Source organism: Copadichromis virginalis, linkage group LG15 (assembly GCF_057382275.1).
Source record: "Copadichromis virginalis isolate Kocher_CV1m ecotype Utaka linkage group LG15, C_Virginalis_male_GT1.1, whole genome shotgun sequence".
NCBI classification, from domain to species: Eukaryota; Metazoa; Chordata; class Actinopteri; order Cichliformes; family Cichlidae; genus Copadichromis; species Copadichromis virginalis.
Window position 1 is genome coordinate 12,859,481 of NC_140632.1, and position 17,874 is coordinate 12,877,354.

General features: G+C 38.6%; 1 protein-coding gene across 10 annotated transcripts in view; it reads right to left on the reverse strand.

The window, feature by feature from the left end:
* otofa (otoferlin a) overlaps nucleotides 1-17,874 on the reverse strand; it is an 88,365-nt gene that overhangs the window by 17,453 nt on the left and 53,038 nt on the right. For 9 of the 10 annotated variants that reach the window (XM_085431990.1, XM_085431988.1, XM_085431987.1 and 6 more), the window contains exons 6-26: nucleotides 17,571-17,641; nucleotides 17,185-17,311; nucleotides 15,556-15,610; nucleotides 13,957-14,088; nucleotides 12,556-12,618; nucleotides 12,128-12,212; nucleotides 11,805-11,964; nucleotides 11,409-11,595; nucleotides 9,717-9,903; nucleotides 8,984-9,207; nucleotides 8,308-8,416; nucleotides 8,028-8,211; nucleotides 7,701-7,821; nucleotides 7,019-7,119; nucleotides 3,320-3,410; nucleotides 2,128-2,244; nucleotides 1,866-2,018; nucleotides 1,560-1,752; nucleotides 991-1,115; nucleotides 753-887; nucleotides 35-196 (exon numbers count right to left, since the gene is read on the reverse strand). In XM_085431990.1, the coding sequence (XP_085288116.1) occupies nucleotides 35-196; nucleotides 753-887; nucleotides 991-1,115; nucleotides 1,560-1,752; nucleotides 1,866-2,018; nucleotides 2,128-2,244; nucleotides 3,320-3,410; nucleotides 7,019-7,119; nucleotides 7,701-7,821; nucleotides 8,028-8,211; nucleotides 8,308-8,416; nucleotides 8,984-9,207; nucleotides 9,717-9,903; nucleotides 11,409-11,595; nucleotides 11,805-11,964; nucleotides 12,128-12,212; nucleotides 12,556-12,618; nucleotides 13,957-14,088; nucleotides 15,556-15,610; nucleotides 17,185-17,311; nucleotides 17,571-17,641 (2,782 nt within the window). The remainder of the gene's footprint in view (nucleotides 1-34; nucleotides 197-752; nucleotides 888-990; nucleotides 1,116-1,559; nucleotides 1,753-1,865; nucleotides 2,019-2,127; nucleotides 2,245-3,319; nucleotides 3,411-7,018; nucleotides 7,120-7,700; nucleotides 7,822-8,027; nucleotides 8,212-8,307; nucleotides 8,417-8,983; nucleotides 9,208-9,716; nucleotides 9,904-11,408; nucleotides 11,596-11,804; nucleotides 11,965-12,127; nucleotides 12,213-12,555; nucleotides 12,619-13,956; nucleotides 14,089-15,555; nucleotides 15,611-17,184; nucleotides 17,312-17,570; nucleotides 17,642-17,874) is intronic. The other variant, XM_085431983.1, reaches the window with a different exon arrangement.

The following is a 17,874-nucleotide window of genomic DNA, read 5'->3' on the forward strand; positions in this document are numbered from 1 at the left end:
TACGAGTGTATTCAGACATTGTTCCATGTGTTACCTGCAGCAGCTCAAAAGCGGCTAGAAGCTCCCCGGCAGTGCAGTTCCCCCTGTAAATCTGGAAGTACTCCAGCTGTGGCGGGAACCTCGGGGGTGCATAATGCTCATCACACATCTTGATGGTGGGCTTTGCAAAGGTCCGACCTATGAATTCTGCCTTACCCTGTACACCACAATGTGTAACAGCAGACGGCCAAGGCAATAAGGGGATACAGGGTTAGACATGGGTGTGGGAAGTGCAGTCTGTGTGGCACCAAATGGCTCAAGGTTCAAAGTAAAAATCTCAATCTTCTTATTAAACAAATATGTGTCTCAAATGATTATTACAGTACAATCTGAACAAATAAGAGAGGTCTAGGTCTTAGGATGCCACTGAAGTAGAAATGCACATTTTGCAAAGATTTTTTAAATCTAGTTGGAGAAAAAAGAGATCAAATTTTAAGAAAGTTATTTTAGAAAAATTAGAATACATTGACACATTACAGTAGCAATCCTCTGTCACTCTATTTAGCCAGCACAACATAATTGAGGTCAGAGTTTAGTTGAAGGACAGAGTGGAGTGAGACAAGGGTGGACAGACATTAAGAACATAAGGGATGGAGAAGCAAAGCACATTTAGAGCTTTATTAGCACACACTAACTCATTTAAAACATTTTAGCATGCAGTTTGAGTATGTAGCATCCTTCCATTCTCTCATTCTTGCAGAATAGTATCCTACCACAGTGTCCTGATCGTAGATTTCAACCACAATGATTGGAGGATCGTCTCTCAGCTCACTGGCCTCACCAAACAGCTCCACATCATCAAAGACCAGCAGCTGATCCCAAGTAGGGCAAAGAGTCTCACTCAGAACCTGCAGCACACACACACACACACACACACAAATACTAAGTTTAGTTATGCATAATCAGCATAAACACAAACACAGTCTCTGCATGTGCGGGCACTCATTTTACCTCAGTAACCTGGCTGTGTGTGGAAAAGAAGACCCGCGCAAAGGGGTCTGAAAGGCCACTGCTATCAGCAGCAAACAGACTGCGAGCCTGGTACATGTGTGCTCTCAGCTGGAACACCTGCTTCACTATTGGATGCACACAAAGACAAATATCACATCACATTAACTGACATGCAATCCCCTTTGTGAGCAATGTTAGACCGAGGTTAGAAAATTGAGCCACAAAGTAAAGGCGATCAATTGAAATCAATGTCTGTTTCTGACTGACTTTTTTGTTTGTGTGCGTTTTGCCTAGAATTGATTTTAGAGTTAAACGTTAACGGCAAATCAGGCGATATGAAATTAAGCAAATTATGGGGAGTGAAAATTTAAAAAAAGAGGACTTTACTATAATACAAAAGACAAAGTATTCAAAAGATAAAATATCCATGTTAGAGTTACAGGTACTTTCTATGATGGGAGTATTTCCTGCCTAATTATTTGGCACTAACAAAAATGATGAGTCCATATCTGCTTCTCAGATGTGTAAAAGTTCCAGAGTTTGTCATGTTTTGTGTGTATAGTGCTTACTGTCATAGACGAGGCCGACGGGGGGCATCGAGTGAAGACCAGGGCCAGTTTTAGTGGCTTTAATCTCTTCAAAACCATTTGGCAATCCACAGAGAAAATCTTTCCTCTGCTTGTTGAGGCCCAGCCATAGATATAACTCCAGCTTAGCCTGAACTGTCCAGCCTGCAGGACCAAAACCCTTCTTACCAGGAAGCTGCGGAGACAGATAAGAGAAACAAGAAACCAAGTAATCAAAAAAATGTAACTACGAAAAATGAAAACATGCTGGTTTTCTTAGTCACTTGTATAGCTTAGAGATTACTGCACCTTAAGGAATACAGCTTTGACTTTTCCACAGTCTTTGCCAGTTTCCTCATCCACTATGGAGTACAGGATGTCTTTGGAAGGTATTCGTGCATAAGCAATGCGCTTGTTGTTGTTCATCATCCAAATGAAAACATCTGGGATGCTGTGCTGAGGCTGGACAGTGAAGACAGAGGACCATTCTCATTATTTCTAGTTCCATACCCGATGATGTCTTAACACTTTAAATGTCCAAGGGTCACACAACGAGGGATTGCATCTCTACCTCATCAGCAAGGAAGCGAAGCTTCTGCAGGAAGTTCTGCACCAGCTTGAGTTTGTCTCTGACTGTGTTTTTCTTCACCTGAGTCCGAATCTGCTTAGCCTGTTGGCCCATGCTGTCCTGCAGGAGGAGAGATAATTAGTGGTAATGAGGCATACGGTGCTTTATTGGTGCAGTACAGTAAAGAGTTACAGCACCTTAGAGACATACATATGTGGAAGCAGCTACCAGTTTGGGCTATAGTTTAACTATAGTTTAGGGTGGATCAGGTGATGCTTATTATGCTGCTTTAAGTTCAGGCTAGTGGGGGACATCCCATGAGCACTTCTCCACTCCCCTCTTTTCACACCTGATGCATTTAAATGTCACGATTGCAACTTTTTTCTTCTCTCCCCCATAGTTTGTTTTATCATTTTTGCTATTCATGGTCTCTGTATGCGCTCATTTATCTATTCTCTTTTCTTTCCCCTTCACTCCCAAGCAAGTTGCAGCACATGGCTGCCCCTCATGGAGGTCTCTTCCTGTCAAAACAGAGTTCTTCCTTCCCACCATCGCAATTTCTTGCTAAAAGCCGTAGTCTAATTGTTGTTGTTTTTTTTTTAAACTGTAGTATCTCTACTTCACACTATAAAGCACCTTGTGGGGAATATTGTTGTAAAATGGCACTATACAAATAAAACTGAACTGAGTTGAACATAAAGTGTATGAATTGCCATCAGTTTTTTTTCCACAAACAATTTAAGTTTGTATTCATCTTTGGTATTTTTAAAATATGATAAATAAAAGTAAATATATATATAAGTGCACAGTGTTCAGAAGCATCGGATATGAGAAACTATTTGCGCTACAACCCTCTCCTCTCCTTCCACCTCTAAACCACTGTTTACGGCTCTGTTTTCTTTCTGAACACTTTGCATTCTTGTTGCATTTCCTCTTGAAACGAATTAAAAGTTGCGTCACAGCCAAATACGAACACTGAACCAGAGAGACTGTGATGGTGTTGGTAATGTTGCAAATGCACAAAGATGTGTTGCACTCAATTATCATGAGGCAGTGATAATGTATTTCAGAAATTAATTTACTTGTTTGGCCTTAATATCAAGTCCATAATGTTTACAAAGAGATTAGCAATTAATTAGCTACAACTTCAACTTCCCCTCTATCATTCGTGGCATCACAGAAACATGGATCATACCATTTCTCTCATGCAGGACTTGAGTCTCTCTCGATCGAGTTTGGTTCTGCCTGCTTGGTTCACATCCTTGTTAGCCAGACACACAAACCGACTGGAAACAAAAGAAAAAACACACACACACACTTTACAGGCTTAACACTGTATATAAAATTATATTCTGCAGTATTCTGTGATTCTACAGTCGTTATATGTGCAAGTGGTGAGCTATTAAACTATTAATGTTTTATTAATCAGGGTCCATACGCCTTTTTCACGGTAAAATTGAAACACCTTTTAAGCACTTTCAAGGTCCCTTTTTAAGCTTTTCCAGCACATTTACTACCCCGCCCCCCAAAAAAGAATGCATGTTTCAATTCACATCACCTCAGTAAGATCATGTGAAAATTAAAACAAATCATAGGTGAACTTCAACACCTTTGTTCTCCTTTTGTTAAGACATAGAAAAACGCACCACACAAAAATACTGCAAATGGTCACCTTATATGCATACATTTCACTTAAAAATTAAGATGTGAAATGTGAACAAGTCAACTTTTTAAAGATATTCATTTCCTGTTGAAAAAACAAAACAAAAAAGAAATGTCTTCTCATCAGATATTGATGCTTCTTTCCTGTATGACACAAAAAATAGGAGAGACATCTGTTTGATTATTTGTTTTTTAAGTTAATTCCCAATAAAACTAACTGTAAGATGTTTAACTACATTGCTGTCTGTATTATTGTTGAAGTCCTAAATGATCAGCTTTAAAGTGTTTGTGCTAATAACATCATGTACAGTCAGACAGGCATGGAGAACAGCACTGACTTTGAAAAGATCACATAGTTCAATTCAACATACAGTGGGGCAAAAAAGTATTTAGTCAGCCACCGATTGTGCAAGTTCCCCCACTTAAAATGATGACAGAGGTCAGTAATTTGCACCAGAGGTACACTTCAACTGTGAGAGACAGAATGTGAAAAAAAAAATCCATGAATCCACATGGTAGGATTTGTAAAGAATTTATTCGTAAATCAGGGTGGAAAATAAGTATTTGGTCAATAACAAAAATACAACTCAATACTTTGTAACATAACCTTTGTTGGCAATAACAGAGGTCAAACGTTTACTATAGGTCTTTACCAGGTTTGCACACACAGTAGCTGGTATTTTGGCCCATTCCTCCATGCAGATCTTCTCGAGAGCAGTGATGTTTTGGGGCTGTCGCCGAGCAACACGGACTTTCAACTCCCGCCACAGATTTTCTATGGGGTTGAGGTCTGGAGACTGGCTAGGCCACTCCAGGACTTTCAAATGCTTCTTACGGAGCCACTCCTTTGTTGCCCGGGCGGTGTGTTTTGGATCATTGTCATGTTGGAAGACCCAGCCTCGTTTCATCTTCAAAGTTCTCACTGATGGAAGCAGGTTTTGGCTCAAAATCTCACGATACATGGCCCCATTCATTCTGTCCTTAACACGGATCAGTCGTCCTGTCCCCTTGGCAGAAAAACAGCTCCATAGCATGATGTTTCCACCCCCATGCTTCACAGTAGGTATGGTGTTCTTGGGATGCAACTCAGTATTCTTCGTCCTCCAAACACGACGAGTTGAGTTTATACCAAAAAGTTCTACTTTGGTTTCATCTGACCACATGACATTCTCCCAATCCTCTGCTGTATCATCCATGTGCTCTCTGGCAAACTTCAGACGGGCCTGGACATGCACTGGCTTCAGCAGCGGAACACGTCTGGCACTGCGGGATTTGATTCCCTGCCGTTGTAGTGTGTTACTGATGGTGACCTTTGTTACTTTGGTCCCAGCTCTCTGCAGGTCATTCACCAGGTCCCCCCGTGTGGTTCTGGGATCTTTGCTCACCGTTCTCATGATCATTTTGACCCCACGGGATGAGATCTTGCGTGGAGCCCCAGATCGAGGGAGATTATCAGTGGTCTTGTATGTCTTCCATTTTCTGATGATTGCTCCCACAGTTGATTTTTTCACACCAAGCTGCTTGCCTATTGTAGATTCACTCTTCCCAGTCTGGTGCAGCTCTACAATACTTTTCCTGGTGTCCTTCGAAAGCTCTTTGGTCTTGGCCATGGCGGAGTTTGGAGTCTGACTGTTTGAGGCTGTGGACAGGTGTCTTTTATACAGATGATGAGTTCAAACAGGTGCCATTCATACAGGTAACGAGTGGGGGACAGAAAAGCTTCTTACAGAAGACGTTACAGGTCTGTGAGAGCCAGAGATTTTCCTTGTTTGAGGTGACCAAATACTTATTTTCCACCCTGATTTACGAATAAATTCTTTACAAATCCTACCATGTGGATTCATGGATTTTTTTTTCACATTCTGTCTCTCACAGTTGAAGTGTACCTCTGGTGCAAATTACTGACCTCTGTCATCATTTTAAGTGGGGGAACTTGCACAATCGGTGGCTGACTAAATACTTTTTTGCCCCACTGTATAAGACTTTAAAAATGCAGAAGCATCTACTTAAAATCTATTTATTCAATCTGTCATCTATAATATTATTATGTACAATTCTTATGTATTTTGTTCATCTCCCTTAAATAAACAGGCAGCCTTAAAGTATGAAATATTCATATACACATAAATGTGTCTACTGTCTCAGTGGCTGATAGTGTCCCACAGGTCTCAGTGTGAGCTTGAAGCCATTTATAACGTTTAAGTAGTTTATGTGTAGGTGCTGATGATAAACACATTTTGAATGAAAGCCGGGGAACTTTGGTAGCACAGAAACAAGTTATTTTCTCATTTTGACAAACTGTATAAGCGCAATTTATCTAATCAGACAAAATTTAAAATACGAGTAGAAAAAAGTTATATTTTTGACTGTAAAAACCACAAACATGTTTAATGAATCATTTTCATAACTTGAAATGCAAATAGAAATTGTACATTTTTAAAAAATATCCACGAGTTTTGCAAACAACAAAGTTATAAGGTACTATTTACCTAAAAATGCAGCCAAGGCTCAGAGGTTTTTTATATAACCATTTAAAACTATTTACAGAACAATCAGGTGTTCTGCATCAAATAAGAAGGCGCACAAATTATTTATGCAACTCCAAAAAATAGTTTGGACTGGAAAATTATTTGCTAGGACTCACCTATTATGCGTCTGGAGAGCGCAAACTCCGCTATTGTCATTTTCCATCAAACACTCATTAAAACAGCAACCTCAGGTATGTTAGCGCACTCATCCCTGACTGTCAGGGGGAGGGGCGGGGTCACACATTGAAACAGACAGAGGTGCAAGGCAGCCCAGGCGGAGAAATTTTGCTTTTACATTTTGCGACTCGTTTTATTTCTCTGATACGAAAACTATTCAATCAGATAGTTATTTGTGGTGAATGAAATACAATTACGCTTTCAATCACTTTTAAGCAGCACATCTGAAATTCAAGCACTTCTCAAACCTTGAAAATACAATATTAAAATTCAAGCATTTTCAAGGATTTCAAGCACCCGTACGAACTCTGATTAATTCAAATAGTTTCGAAATCTACTGAAAGAACATAAAGAAAAAAACCAATGCTGGTTCCTTTTACCATGACATGTTTAATAACTATTTACTTTAAAGCTGAGTGATCATGAAGGTAGCAGAGGTAGCTTTTTGTCTTTCTTGCTGTTTGAATGCTAATTGTATGTAGCTTTGATATGCAACCATGAGAAATGATCATTATTATGCAGCTCACCTGCAGCCGACGCTGAGCTCCTCCAGCACTCCCCTGAGTCTACGCTCTGGAAATGCCTTCTCAGTCTTAATAATCTCCTGAACATCATTCAAACCCTCTTCCTGTCCAAACACAAACAGTTCCAAAACTTAGGACAAGTCAAATTGTTATTACTTATACATTCACACATTCAAAACATCTATTACATCTATAACAAATAATATCTTAAACCAGCGGACCACAACTGGTCACCCTAGGGTCACATCTGACTCAATCAACGGCTTCACAAAGTGTGAAAATTGCAGACAAAGAGAGCATTTTTTGGAAATTTTGCAAATTTGGAGATAGTTTTGTTCTATCTTATGTTCTATCTACAAATAAGGGTCGCAGGGGAGTCTAACCCTAAGACAGACAGACAATCATTTACCCTCACATTCACACCTACAGAAGTTTAGAAACACTAATTAACACGACCCCGTGGATGTCTTTGGACTCTTTGGACTGTCTTTGGGAGGAAGAGAAGATCACACAGACACAGGGAGAACATACAAACTCCACACAGAAAGGTTCCAGACTGGATTCAAACCCGGGATCTTCTTGGTGTGAAGCGAAGGTGCTAACCACCACTAAACATCATAATAGTGTTTAGCTTGGCTGCTACAGATTATTAGAATGATTTTGTGCCATAAAGATGTACACTAACCAGTTTGTCTGCAATTTTATCCATCATATTGGAATTGTAAAGTCGTCTTCTCTGGTCCTGCCACCAGCTCTTGATGTAGATACATGGCTTCTTTTCAAAGTAGGGAAGATGGAAGTAGTTCCTGTAATGATTGAACAGGACTGTTAACTAACTTGTAATTATTACAGGCAATACTTGTTGGTTACATTTCATTATATTACTAAAAAGGATACAGTCTATAACAGTTTGCTACTGAGCAAGGCATACATTTTTTTGGCTAACTGAAACAAATCTAATAACAGCAAAATAATTAAATTGTTTTCTGATCTGTGACCTTTCACCCCTAACCTGTCAGTGATGACAGGCTTCATGGGAGGAGTTGAGGACACTGATACGAGGTCTCCATCCTCATCCGCCTCATCCTCACTGGAGTTCTGGATCAGCTCACTTTCCTCTTCTTCATTTTCTCCGTCTTTCTTTTTCTTCTTTGATGACGGTTTGCTCACGCCATCTATCTGGTTACCATAGTTACCTGTTAAATGATTTATCCAGGTAGTTACAGCAGCTATTGACTTTTCAGGTCAATATTAACACAACAAATCAGTACATTTTTCAATTTATTTTTTACCTATTGTGATTTCAAAACTGATCGGTTTGTCGCCAGTCTTCCTGTCGATCATGGTGGCCTCCAGGAAGGAACCAAAGACGAAGAACTCTTCTATTTTTCCTGTAGCACTCTGATGGGGGTAAAAAAGACAGTAAACATTTTACTAGAGCAAAGTGCATCCTATTCAGATAATCAGCTGCAATTTACAACAGACATAAAAACTGCATGTCTCCCTTCTGACTTGCTGAGGCACTTTGATTTTATGTTCCAATTTTCTGCCCTTTGCTTGTTATCCATTCATGTGGTTCTTATTAAAAAATATAAAAAAATATTAATCATTACACTTAAAAAAACAGTATTATTTGCAGCTGTTCATCACTATGCTTTTTAGGTAGCTCTGCAAGGCCAGTCCAGTCCAATTTATCTCGCTAATGTAGTCCTGGAAGACTCAAGTTGATATTCTTATGCCATTAAACTTCAGTGTTAGTTATTAGCATCCTGTTCAGAACCCCAAACCAGAACATTTTCTCACGATGTTTGAAGTTGGGTTAAACGATTTTCTCAGCAGAGGGAAATATGAACAACACAGCTTAAAGCAACAAATCTAGTGCCTTTGTTTCCTCTGCTGAGCAGTTACGCGTGGCTTCATAAATACACCATAAAGCTACACAGCACCACCATCTCGGGTCTATCTCACCTCTGAGATGTTGGAAACAGACTCCACGTGAACCTCAGTGGAGCTGAAGATCTCAGGTGAAGTGGTGTCCAGGATCTCCACAGCTACAGAAAGCAGGAGACGGGCTCTGAAGGACACCCCTTCTCCGAGTCCGTCGTTCAGGTCCTGATGCTCATCCATTAAAGTGTACTGACGAGTGGAACCATACATATTGACCCAGGCTGGACCCATGGTAGGCAAGAAACCTGAACAAAGTAAAGGAAAAATATCTTTTATTATGGGCTCAAACAGAATGATGGTGCGGAAGCCCTAACTTTATTATCAATTAAGTATTGTCTTTTTAATTAAATCTGGGGGAAAAAAACAAAAACAAATTCAGTTTAGATCTGTTTGCTGGATTTTTGCATTCACAGGATGTTTTTTTTGTTTTGCTTTACTGTTGCAGCATTTGTGGTTTTTGCACTTGTGCCTTGGCTATGCAGTTCTGTGCAGTTCCTGTCTTGGGCTGCAACATGCTCTCCAGTCCACTGCACCTCCCCTTTGGTTCAGCATGTGCAGCAAGTTAATTTGAATGTCAGACAAGTCATTTCTTACAGACATTAGCAGAAGGTCAGGTACGTCATATGGCTCAATACACAATCTACCACACTAATTAGTACATTTAGTAAAATACAGATAGACACTAGCATGGCAGAATAATTAAAGTACTTGGCAGATAATCAATGTTGGTAAGAAAAACTACGTTTTGACCCACCTTTATCACCATCATTTGATATCTTGCGTAGGTCAATGAAATGGGTTCCTATGGCAACATCATTGACTTTATCTGAGTCCCTTATTTGGACCTTTATCCTTTTGCAGAGAGGCGGGAACAGCTCGGTGAAGATGATCTGCTCATTCCATATTGGTTCATAACTGCTTTTCTGGACTGAAGTCTTTCCCTGGAGAAAGGAAAAGGAATTATAAGGAATTATAACAGAATCACAGAGAAAAAAAACACCTTTGGTCAGTTATAGCATTATATAGTTATAGCTGTGCCAGTTTAATAATGTAGACTTTAAAGAAGACATTATAGAGTCGTCATTCTGCAACAGCAAATATTGTTAAATGTTTAAATGCTAAATAAAGTGCTCACATTTTTTTCATTTGATTAAATGTGACTTACTGAGGCATATAGCATTTATATATAGTATATAGTAGTTTGGTTTTCTCTTCAATTGGTTCCTTGAGATTTCTTAAGAGCATGTTCAATATAAACCACAGTGCACAAAATACAGTAGGTGTCTTTGCAGTTGGAATAAATGCTGTGGGTTTTAATCTCCGTGACTTACACTGAAATCGTTTTAGGGAGCCTTTTTGTCAGTGAATGATTGGCACTACAGAAGTAATGAATTCAGCAACTAATACCCAGTTGGCAATTTCCAAGTCTCAAAATTGAAGCAGAATGTCAGGTAGCTGGCAGTTTTGGAGCCAGCTACCTGACATTTTGTTTTAAATTTATGCATATGAAGCTCATACATGTGTAGTCCAAGGCAATTTTTTGAACCACTGCAAGTAAATGCTGACAACCTGCTTCAACCTGCTTCAGTAGCTCAAAAATATTTTGAAAATATCGCTTTACAGAAACTGCAAAATGTTTTTATTTTCATGCTAAAGCTAAATTGGAAAAATGTTATAATTAAAACATTATCACAGTTCAGTTTCTCACACCTTATAATTAATTGCATAATTGCATATCTCACAATTGCATATCTCACAAAGAGAAAACAATGTGTTCCAGTGATAGTGAGCAGATAATAATAATAATAATAATATCTTGTATGTTTGCCATTGTGAGGTTTTATAAATCATTTTAATTTTTTATGTTTTTGTCATCGTATGTTTTTTTTTTGCCATCAGCTTGCTAGGAACTGAAGATGAAAATTAGCCTGTATGTTTAAATCTCCCATATTTACATAGTTTAATAGTTTAATTATTTATATAGCACATTTAATTACAACAGGAGCGTTGACCAAAGTGCTGTACAAGAATACAACATACATAATAAAACAACTTAGAGTATTAAAAGCAAACACCAAATATGAATTGGTGATGATGATAATATGATGATACATGATGATAATATGCATTGTCCCTTTTAAAATAAACATTGATTTGAACATAAACTCATTCATGCTCACTTTTAGGCCAAGACGTACTTACTTACGGCTTAAACTACTATGAACATGGTTTAAATCTGATTTATTTTATATTCTAGAGATTCAATGAACAATATTTCTACAAAAGGAGCTAATCTAAACCTCTGGGTACCACAGGGTCCAGAAATATTAAAATTAACCACAAACTCTTCCTGGGTGCTTAACTAAACTATGGCTAAAGCGCCTACATAAATATAAATGCAGTAATTAATAATCTAACTACTTCAAGCCTTCAAGCCTCATATTACCTTCTGCCCAGCAAAGTGCACTTGAACATAGGGGTCCACCAAATCTCGGTTCTCTCCTATGAAGGCCTTTTTCACATTAGCCATGATGCTTGTGTTCATTTTAGGAAGTCCCTCTGCACGGAAGATCTTTACATAAAACCTCGCCCATTGCCTCTCTGCTGGGATGCCCTCTGGCAGCAGGAGATTTCTAGAGGACAGGGTAATAGCAAAACAACATCCAGAGGCAAGCCTGTGGAGTTACTGTCTGCATTTGAGATAATTTCATGTAACAAGCATATGAAATACTTGGGATTAATTCAGAACATGTGTTAGTAAATCTGAGATATTTAACAGATTTTCATGTATGCTGCAGATTTCGCTTGACGACAGTATTCCTAATCAGTGACAGCTTATTACCCCTCTATGTCATCTTCGTCAGTCTCATTGGCTTTGTGTGGAGTCTTGATGTTGTCACCCTTTCCGACCACAGCGATGTCACACTTTATATATCCTTTAGATCCTGCTGTGATGTCATCAGGATCAGACAGGATGGCCCATTTATGGTAGAACTGGTGTTCTGAGACAGATGTCAATCAGTTAGTCACTAACAGCATTTATCAGCTCATTTTCACTTTACAACATCAAAATTTTAAAAAATCATTTAGTAAATTGATATTTGAAAATGAAAAGTATTACATGAATGCAAATAAAAGCATGAAAGCAGAAAGCTTGGAGTTTACCAGGCTGAAAGTAAACAGTCCCAACATCCATTTTGAAGGTTCCTACCAAGGTCCCACTCCGTAAAAGGTTCTTGGAATGAATAACCTAATTAGACAAAAAGGTAAAAAATAATATTGTACATAAGGCAATAAGCTATGAGACTATAATAATCTATAAAAATCTATAAAGAAACTGATGTCTGTTAACGTGATTTCCTACTAAGGGGGCTGGGGGTGCATAGTTTTACATATTTTACACCTTATAAAGCATGAACAGTTTCAGCCTTGGCTTATACAACCTTCTGTCCAATGGGGCTATTACATTTTCTCTTGTGAACTAACAATGTAATATTTACAGCTCATATACCATAACCTGTAAGAAAGAGGGTATGGTAACAGTCTATTCAGACGCACTCAAGTGTGGACACATTGTGGTATAAATTACTTACTGAAAGCTTGATGATCTTGTCAAACATGACGTGAGGAGGGACGTGGAAATCAAAGACAAAATACTGCAGAGTAAAAAAAAGCTTTCTCATTAACACGCAGTTACTCATGCCCTCGTTTTTCTAGTAATGATTGTAGGAAAACACATCATTCTTTCAGATTTGGTCTTGGAGTAAAATGTGTCAGGCAGTTGTTTCTAGATAACTTTGAAGTCAAGAAAACATCAGTTCAGAAATTAACTAAGGAAGTGTGGGAAAGAGAGAAGATCCTCTCATTATCAGGCCACTTTGGTGGGAGATCTGCTGCTTTCTGCTGCTGTTTTATTTCAGGATGGATAATTAACTAGTAACCAGCACATACACACCAATGACTATTTGTGAGATTTATTTCTTGTTCTAGCATGTGTGATTTTACATCTGCAGTTAGTGTTTGTTTGCCCACACTAATGTGGGGCAGTTATTCTCTCCCTGTAAAGACAATTATGCTGTGCTGGACTGTAGCCCACTGACTCTGCTGCAGGCATGCATGGGTGGATTAAAATACAGTGGTTGCCTCTCCTAACAAAGCAACATAGGCTTACATCACCCACAGTTTGCAGTCTTTTTCATTCTTATTCTCTTGTCTCTCAAATCACCTGAACTAACTTCTTGAACAGAAAGTGAGTTCATTGCACTCAAATGGCCTCCACGTTCACCAGATCTCAATCTAACAGAGCAACGAGTGGTTTGACAGGAGATTTGTTTCATGGATATGCAACTAATTTTCCCTCTACAACCAATTTAGGAATCTTACTGCAGAGAAATGTACCGCTACCTGAAATAGCACAGATGCAGAACAAGCTGGGACTGAAGCGGTTTTGACACAAAGACAGAACGCTTAAACCACTATTGATCATGATTACTCTGCTTTACAGTTTGTCTCTTGATAGGGGATCCTCAGACAATTGATAACAGACTGTCACTTTCACCCCCTGCAGGGCACAACTAAGAGGCTGAGCTCTGCACAGTCCTTACCACCTTACAATTGCTACTAACACTCTCCAATTTAGCGCATTGTACACTAGTCAATAAATCATTGCAGCATTACACTATCAAAGAGAACACTACTGCTATCCTCTACTGTTCTTTGCATATTAATGAAGTTCAGGGTTGTAGCTGACTGATGACTTCATTTTGAGAAACAACTGTTCTCACTAGCTTTGCCTAGCTTTACCCACATGTCCAATTGTTGTTGTTTTTTTTGCATTGGAAAATTAGAATTGTTGCCTGAAAACCAAAACAGTGAACTGAAAGACACAAAAGTGGTCCACAGAGCTGATAGAAGTCAGACGATAAACATGCACAGATTTGTTACTTTAAGGACAAAGCTCGCAAATTACATTTTAAAAGCTTAAATTGTCTCACCTCGTTGTAGTATGGACAGTTGGTGGACTCCTTCATAGATGTGTACTTCTTGTCATCTCCAATCTCCACACACACCACAGGGTCCATGTTAAGGCCTATTAGCTGTCTGGCCTCGATCACCGTGATGCTGATCTGATGAGAGACATTAATGCATCAGATCTGACTCTGAAACTTTAAACAAGCTGCTCTTCTTCCAATAGTGAGTCAAAAAACAGCAACGGTCTTATTATAAATAATTCAACCATTCAGTAATTATCATAATAATAATAATAATAATAAACTTTATTTATAAAGCACACTTAAAAACCAAGGGTATGCCAAGGTGCTTAACAAGTAAAATAGAGTATAGGAGGAGGATAATAGAAATAGGACCAAAGCAAGTACTAAATATGCAAACAGATAACTGTCACTAATACATAGGAAAGCAACAGGTACAGAGCAAACAAGAATTTAAATGAGCATAGAAGTGCATGATATAAAATCATAAAAGAAATATTAACTAGAGGGAAAGGCAAGATTGAATAAGTGGGTTTTTAATCGTGATTTGAACAGTGCAATGGAGTCAGAGAACAATTCATAAAAAAACAATCCAGACCCATCTTTCAGAAACTAATGATGAAAAGCTGTGAGGGCTTTTGTCAGAGCGCAGTAGTTTAGACTGTTTTTACTCAAACATTTCCCCAGGCTGAGGTAATGTAGTTGCTTATGGACAGACTAGATCCCAGCTGAAGGTTTCCACATTCAAGTATCCCTCTGGTTTAATTATTCTTTGCTTGATGAAGAGAAACCAAGCGAAACAAAAAAAAAAGGGAGAGACAGTCTGCTGCTCACGATTGCACGAGGATTACAAGCTGGTGTACAAAAGTATTCTGTTTTTTACATTTAAATAGGTCATGAAAATGGGCCATGTGCTATCATTGCGGCGTAGTTACACTGTTCTGTTTAGGTGTTTGTTGATGTAATGATGAATAAATTCAGAACTGTTAGTCCCAGTAGGCAAACAGTTGTGACGGTAAAGTACACAAATATACATATCAGTACATCTACAATATCAGTGGACATATTAATAGTGCACATGCAACTGGGCACAATCCCTGTGTATGACAGTAAACTATAATTTTTAAATTTTGCAACAAATGAGATACAACGTGTTATTTTGTCTACAGCCTTTTTAAAGATAGAAAGCAGCCAGCTAGGCTGGTCTGCTTTCACCTTTTGTGCTAAAAGCTAACTGCCTGCAGTGAGATGACCTGATATTAAAAGGAGGAAATGAGAGTGGACGTGTTAATTAGCTGCCTTGTAGCCCACAGTTGCTCCAAGGTCTTTTAAACTTTGAAGAAAAGTTAAGGTAGCTGTTAGGTAAGCCATCTCCTTCCTCTTTATATACGGGTAATTTAATGACCCCCAGATCCCATTTAGATCTGATGCACACAAATGTAGGAGTTGCTTTGAGTTTAACCAGCCTGAGAAAAAGAAAGTACGCTTAATCAAAAAAAGACAAAACAAAACAAACTTGAGGCCAAACATGCAGGAAATCAAGTCGATAGAGTTGGTTACAAAGACCAGCTTTCAACCCCACATCTACATGCAAAAACTCACCTGATAATCCACTGGTCGTCCGGAGCTTGGTTCCATTTTGATGTCTGGCTTTGACCTGAAGAAATCAACATAATCATGATTTTTCTTCAACAAACTGACAGTGAAAAAGCATGAAACAAATTTAATTTGAAGTTTGAATCTTAAACATAGTATGTTTGTGTATGTATATTTAAAACTGTGCAACTAACTTTAGCTTATTTAACTGCAAATTGCTCAGTCACAGCAAAAAAAGAAAAAAAGAAAAAAAAAGGAAAAACTGGTGGTTGCATTCAATTTTTTTGCATTCCACAACCAATTGCATGCAGTTGTGGCAATTAAATGGCCACCGAGAAGTTGAGGAAAACAAAACCTTCAACTGTTTGGCGACACCTTCAAAGTGGTTGCCAAGGGGGGAGGCAACCTGTCTCCAAACAGTTGCAGTCACTTTCAGACATATGGCGTTGGGTTTGCAAACAATTGCCACCTAATTTATAAATACAGGCATATTGCCAACACTCTGCGTCATTGTGTGCTGATAAGTGCAACTTGTTTGTGATTCATCTCTTTGCAACAAGGGACTTGACTCAGCTAGTTGCTAATTGGCAGCCAACTGGTTGTAACATGGTTATATTCTTGCATAAGTAAGGTTCATGTTGCTATGCCATTTTGCAGTCACTGTCCTGCAGTACCAATATCACTTTTTGTGGAGAAATATCTGAATTTCTGTTTCATATTACTGAGGTTGTGGCTTGTAATTGGAATTTCTGTGCATGATTTTGACTGATTTGTCACAGTTAATCACTGTATTATCACAAATAGATTTCATACAAGTGCTAACATGGCAGCATTTAATCACAAACTGATAGCAGACTAACTCTGTCTTATTCCTGTTTTTTGCCATCTTGATGCACTAAAGTTAACTTAAAAATGCCAGATGACTGTAGATCGATTTTTGTAGCAACAATTTCAAAGACAGCAAGGCTGCAATAATTTTGGTCGAACTGCAGTCTCCAACCACTGTTTTCTCTAGAGCAGGGGTGGGCAACTCCAGGCTGGTGTCCTGCAGATTTTGGATGTATCCTTGATCTAACACAGCTGATTTAAATGGTTAAATTACCTCCTCAACATGTCTTGAAGTTCTCCAGAGGGCTGGCAATGAGCTAATCATTTGATTCATGTGTGTTGTCCCAGGGTGGTATTTTTAAAGCCTTTAGGACACCGGCCCTTGAGGCCTGGAGTTCCCCACTCTTCCTTTGAGTGCCTGTACATTAGAGGTTTCAGACCTCCATATATTTTCTTTTCTAATCAGACTGCAAAACAGATTAACATTACATCAGCTGAAGACGTTTTGGTAGATCTAGGTAGCTCTCTCTGAAAATACAGACTGAACTTCTTCATTTTACACAAGCCTGCCTTCATAAAAGTTTAAATTCAAGCATTTTTAATAGCTTTTAGTAGCTTGTGGGTGTGCCTTTGAAAGAACAGATTCCAGCAGTTTCTGCTTGTTTCAGGATTCCACACTACATTACACCACACAGATAACCTAGTTTTATGAGATACTGTAACTTTCAGGTTGTGAAATCTGCCTCTAGGTCTGCTTGTATTTTAATGCTGTGCCTTGTGATGTGTGCATGCGTTACTGTATAAGACCTTTTATTGGAGACGTCTGTGGTGACAGCCGTGACAGAGGCCAAAGAGATGGTGTCTGGTTCCAGCATACCAGCAAGACGCATTGCTTTCTTGTCCAAGTCCTCCATGTCCAGGACGGCTGGCTCATCTGCAAGAATAATTGGAAAAAAAAAACAAAAAAAACAAAGCAAAAGAACCACACAATTACCAAATAAAACTTGATGGGTACTTTAGATCTCCATTATTTTCAATTACATACTGCTTACACCAATTTTAAGCCTATAGACAACTATCAAAGGTTTCTATTGTTAAATAATTATAAATAATAAGTAATTTCAGATCAGAAAATAATCTTCAGTTTCTAATTTCAGTAACTTAAACAGGTCTTGTTTTGTGGAGTGTTTTACCTTTCTTGTGGTCATCTCTAGAGCTCTTGATCTTTCCGAGCTTCATGGCTGAGAAAACTCCCTTCCCTGCTCTAGTGAAGGTGAACAAAACAATGAAAAAGAGAAGCGATAAGACGGAAGTGATATCATGGTAATGAAGTGTCTGATTCACTGCCGATCCATCCTGAACTTCAAACTTGTCACTTTGAGTTGTAACATAAGGAGAGTTGGGTTAACATTAAAACCTGAACTTAACTCCAGCAAAAACTCCACTGCTGGCTTGTGTGCACCCTCAAAATGCAATTCAACACCATAAAGTTGACCA